The 4,787-nt window shown below is 49.6% G+C and overlaps 1 protein-coding gene across 1 annotated transcript; it reads right to left on the bottom strand.

The window, feature by feature from the left end:
• Positions 1-1,595: 1,595 nt before the first annotated feature.
• Positions 1,596-2,543, bottom strand: LOC131419835 (C-C motif chemokine 21-like). Its single transcript, XM_058565354.1, has 4 exons — positions 2,345-2,543; positions 2,124-2,244; positions 1,846-2,028; positions 1,596-1,767 (listed from the first exon to the last, which is right to left on the bottom strand). Exons 1-4 carry the CDS (start codon positions 2,409-2,411, stop codon positions 1,743-1,745), a joined length of 396 nt encoding a protein of 131 aa, XP_058421337.1. The 5' UTR covers positions 2,412-2,543; the 3' UTR covers positions 1,596-1,742.
• Positions 2,544-4,787: the final 2,244 nt, after the last annotated feature.

The raw sequence follows: 4,787 nt of genomic DNA on the forward strand, positions 1-4,787 counted from the left end.
TTTTGGCAAGGCCGAGAGAGAGGCATCCTGATGTCAGAGGCCTCTCTGCCTTTGTGAAAGTCTAAAGCAAACCTGGGAAGAGGTTCTGCTCTGGAGGGGTTGTGGAGAGGGTGGGTTTGGAGAGAGTTCTTTATGAGTGGGGAGGGATTGGTGTGCAGGTCCAGCCAGTGTGGGCAATGGACCTGAGTAGATGGCTCTGGCGGGTGTCTGGGTGACCAGGTCGAAGCCCAGAGGCTCTCATAGCTGAATTCACATGTCTCAAAGGTGGCACAGAACTCAGTTTGAGAGTCTAGGACCTGGACTGTCCTAGCTGCTGGGGCCACAGGGGCCACAGCATTCACTGGTGAGACTGATGTGCAGTGATGGGACGGTGTGGGGCACAGAGGAAGCCTCCCTGTGCCTTGATGTTTCTATGACCTTTGCACATCCCTGCAGCAGATGGGATCCCAAGAGAGCAGGATGTTGGATTTCTCAGCAGCACTCCAGCACAGGGGCTTGGAGTAGAAATCAAGTTCACTGAAAGAACATTTGAAGATGCAGGATTCTTGCATCTGAGTTCTGGAGTTCCAAATACCTGCCACAGGAGACTTATTCCTTGGCCTCAAGAGGTTAAAGGGGCTGAAATTCCCTGGGTTCCAGCCAGGGGAGAAAGGGAAAAGAAGGGAAGGGGAGGAGGCTTTCCGAACTGGAAGGAAGCTGAGGGAGTCCAGAAGCCCATATGGGAACAGAAAGCACAGCCCCATTAAACAAAAGGCAGAGGCCAGGGACAGAGCTTCATCCATCATCGGGGCAGAAGGGAGTCCTTCTGGGTCTTTAGGAGGGATGGGGCTCTGAAGGGCTCCCAGGGCTGCAACTCTGTGTAGGGAAGGTTTCAGGAGAACTTGTGTTTGCCTGTGTTATAGGCAGGACCAGGCTCCAGCCTCCCTCCTGGGCCCCACCCAAAGAGGTACCTCTTGGAGGTTTGCATTCACTTGGCCCCAAGGAAAGGGGAGGCAGTCCCTGGTAGAGCTGGGAGGGAGAGCATGCTGGACATAATCAGGGAAGGGATCTTGTGAGGGCTTTGGAGGACTGCAGAGCTGTGGGGTGTGTGTGCTCTGGGTCACCTGTCTCCCCATTGGAGGGATTTCTCAGAGACCAGGAGCAGCCCAGGTCCCACCCTGCCTGTCAGCCTCCCTTCTACTGCCCACAGGTGTGGGCACCTGGGAGGCAAGGAGAGTCTTGGGGTAGGTGAGAATATAGAATTCGCCAGCTTTGGTTCTTGGCTGGGACCTGAGTGTGTGACCCCCACCCTGTAGTGACCCTGGCTTCGGCATGGACACAAACACACAGCAATAGATGCTTGGGTAGGAGGCCGGAACAGCTCTTTATTCAGCTAGATATGAACTGTATTTACAAGGAAGGGGTAGGGTGCAGTGGGGAGCAGGGTCAGGTCCGGGTTCTGGGTGGCCTTTTCTCAGAGGGGACAGTCCTGCTGCCTCCTCTCACACTTCCTGGGAGACTCTCCTGCCTCTCCCTCTCTGGGCCTGGCCCGGTGTGGGTAGCTCAGCTGTGCAGCACGAGTAGGGCTGGGAATACAGGGGGGAGGTTGGAGCAGGAGAAGGGGTGAGGCAAGGCCCACACAGGTGGCTGCTCTGGGGCCCTGAGTCCTCCCTTTCTTCCAGCCCGCTTCTTGCCCCTTGGATTGGGGCTCCAAGCCCTGGTGAGGCTGGTGGGGCCTCCTGGGCTCCAGGCTGGTCACTGGGCTATGGCTGTTTTGGGGTCTTGGTCCTGGGAGGGGAGAAGAGGGATGTGAGGGGCTGGTGGAGGCCCCCGTCTCTTCCCTCTCTGTCCCTTCGGCTTCCTCACCTCTTACAGCCTTTGGAGCCCTTTCCCTTCTTGCCGGACTTGGGGGCTCCCTTGTCCTTCTTGCAGCCCTGGGCTGGTTTCCGTGGGGCTGGTGGCTTGTCCAGACGCTGCATCAGCTGCTGCACCCAGGCCTCCTTAGGGTCTGCACACAGCTCTGGCTGAGAGTCCTTCCGAGGTGAGAACCTGGGGGTCGGATGTTAGCAAGCCTCTCCCAGTCTTGCCCACCATGCCCTCTCCACTCAGCTTCAGCCGGCACCCACCCCCTGGCACCCACTCACAGGATAGCTGGGATGGGGCAGCCCAGGCTTGGCTCCTGCTTCCGGTAGCCGCGGACAACCTTGGCGGGGATCTCCCTCTGGCTGTACTTGAGACAACAGTCCTGTGCCCCTCCGTCACTGCCTGCAGGGTGGGGTTCACAGGGAGCCCGGGGCTGCTCATAGGCTCCCATCCAGGCCTGTCCAGCCCCTGCCCCCATCCTAGGCAATTCCCTTCTTGATACCTTGGGTCCGGGGGATGCAGAAGGCCAGGAGCAGTACAAAGAGGATCAGAGCCAGCGACTGAGCCATGACTGTGGTAGAGGGTGAGGATGAGGCCCGAGCTGTGGGCGAGGTTCAGCTCCAAGTTGGGGGTCCGTGTGTGGGCTGGGACTGGTGTGCTGGCTATTTATGCAGGCGGACACTTTCACTTCCCCCATCCCCAGCCACTCTGTCCAGGCAAGAGTAGGGATCTTCCTCCTTTTCCTTCCTGAAAGGCAGATCCTGTGCTGGCACCCAGCCTCACTAGTATGCGGAAAGGAAAACTACACGCAGCCAATCAATCTCCAGGCTGCCTGAGTCTGCCTCCTCAGCATCAGCTGAATCCCTCAGGCCCTCCTTCCATTCTCAGCCACCATCTGGGTGCAGGCCCCACCACCTCTCCCCTGGACACTGTGATTGTCCCCTCCCTGCACTCCAGACTCCATGCCCTCCCCTCCTTCCAGCAGGCTGGACTCTTCCTAAAATGCAAATCTGATTATTGAATTGTAAGAGTTCTTTGTACATTCTCATTAAGAGACCCTTATCAGATATACGATTTGCAAACATTTACTCCCATTCTGTGGGTTGCTTTTCACTCTCTTGATAGTGTCCTTTGACACACAAAATTCTTAAATCATGAAGTCCACTTTTTCTGTTTTTTCTTTATTTGCTTGTGCTTTTGGTATCATATCTAAAAAAAAATATATTGCCAAATCCCTCTCTGGGGGGTCCGCAGTGGGGATGGCTGTTGGTTTCCTCCGTGGTGAGAGCTGCTGGTGTCATCTGCAGAGTGGGCGGCTGGGGACCGCAGTGGCATCTACCGTGTGGCTGATACTGACAGCCCCATATTTCTTTGTTCCTAGCCATCCTCAGACGTCTCAGCTAAGCTGATGTCCCTAGTGATTCTTTCTGTGTGGTTATTCTCTGTTTTTTGCTCCACCGTGTTGCTGTAGGTTCTTGATTGGACTCTTGAGCCCTCCTGGGGCTATTTTCATTCCTATATACCTGTCTAATTGGTGTTTGTTGTGAGGGGACAAAGGCTTGTATCTCCTACTCTGCCATTTTCCTGACATTACTTCCCCCTATGTTTTCTTCTAAGAGTTTGATAGTTTTAGGTCTTACATTTACATCTTTGATTCAGTTTGAATTAATTTTCATATATAGTGTAAAGTAAGGGTCCAACATCATTCTTTTCCATGTGGATATCCAGTTTTCCCAACACCATTTGTTGAAAAGACTGTCATTCTTCTTTCTGTGGTCTTGGCACTCTTGTCAAAAATCAATTGACCATATATGTGAAGGTGTATTTCTGGGCTCTCAAGTCTATTCCATTGGTCTGTATGTCTCTCTTTATGCCAGTGTCACTTTTGATTAATGTAGCTTTGCAGTAAGCTTTGAAATCAGGAAGTGTGAGTCTTCCAATTTTGTTCTTCTTTTCAAGATGATTTTGGTTACTCAGTATCCCTTGAAATTCCATATCAATTTTAGGATAGATTTTTCTATTTCTGCAAAAAACGCTTGGGATTTTGATGGGGATTGCATTGAATCTGTAGATTGCTTTGGATAGTGTTATTATCTTGAATATTAAGTCTTCCAGTCTATGAACACAAGATGTCTTTCTGTTTATTTAGGTCTTATTTAATTTCTTTCAGCAGTGTTTTATAGTTTTCAGTGTCCAAGTCTTATGCCTTCTTGGTTAAATTGATTCCTAAGTAGTTTATTCTTATTTGTGCTATTGTAAATGGAATTGTTTTGTTACTTTCTTTTTAGGATTGTTTATTGCTTGTGTATAGGAATTCGCTTGACTTTTTTATGTTGATTTTGTATCCTGAAACTTTGATGAATTCATTTATTAGTTCTAATAGGTTTTCTGTGTTTTCTTTAGAGTTTTCTATGTATAACATCATGTTCTGTGAACAGAGATAAATTTATTTCCCTCCAGTTTGGATGCCTTTTATTTCTTTTTCTTGCCTAATTGCTCAGACTAGAACTTCCAGTAGTACGTTGAATAGAAGTGGCTAATGTGAGCATTCTTGCCTTGTTCCTGATCTTTAGGGGAGAGCTTTCAGTTTTTCCCCATTGAGTATGATGTTAGCTGTAGGTTTTTCATATCTGGCCTTTATCATGTTGAGGAAGTTCCCTTTTATTCCTAGTTTTTTGTGTGTTTTTATCATGAAAGGGTGTTGGATTTTGTCAGATGCTTTTTCTGCATCGAGATGATCATAGTTTTTTTTTTTTTCCCCCTTCATTCCATTCATGTGGTGTAGTACCCTGGTTGATTGTCATAGGTTGAACCATCCTTGCATTCTAGGAATAGATCTCACTTGGTCATGGTGTATAATGATTTTAAAATGCTGCTGAAATCAGTTTTCTAATTTTTTTTGAGGTTTTCTGCATCTGTATTTATTAGGGATATTGGTCTGTAGC

Source organism: Diceros bicornis, chromosome 22 (assembly GCF_020826845.1).
Source record: "Diceros bicornis minor isolate mBicDic1 chromosome 22, mDicBic1.mat.cur, whole genome shotgun sequence".
NCBI classification, from domain to species: Eukaryota; Metazoa; Chordata; class Mammalia; order Perissodactyla; family Rhinocerotidae; genus Diceros; species Diceros bicornis.

What these genes read in the sequence shown, in the direction of transcription:
- LOC131419835 (XM_058565354.1), bottom strand. Translation starts at nt 2,411, where the DNA reads ATGGCTCAGTCGCTGGCTCTGATCCTCTTTGTACTGCTCCTGGCCTTC. An exon ending in TGCCCCATCCCAGCTATCCT is followed by an intron (nt 2,029 to 2,123) that starts GTGAGTGGGTGC and finishes TCCGACCCCCAG; the next exon opens with GTTCTCACCTCGGAAGGACT. An exon ending in GGCTCCAAAGGCTGTAAGAG is followed by an intron (nt 1,768 to 1,845) that starts GTGAGGAAGCCG and finishes CTCCCCTCCCAG; the next exon opens with GACCAAGACCCCAAAACAGC.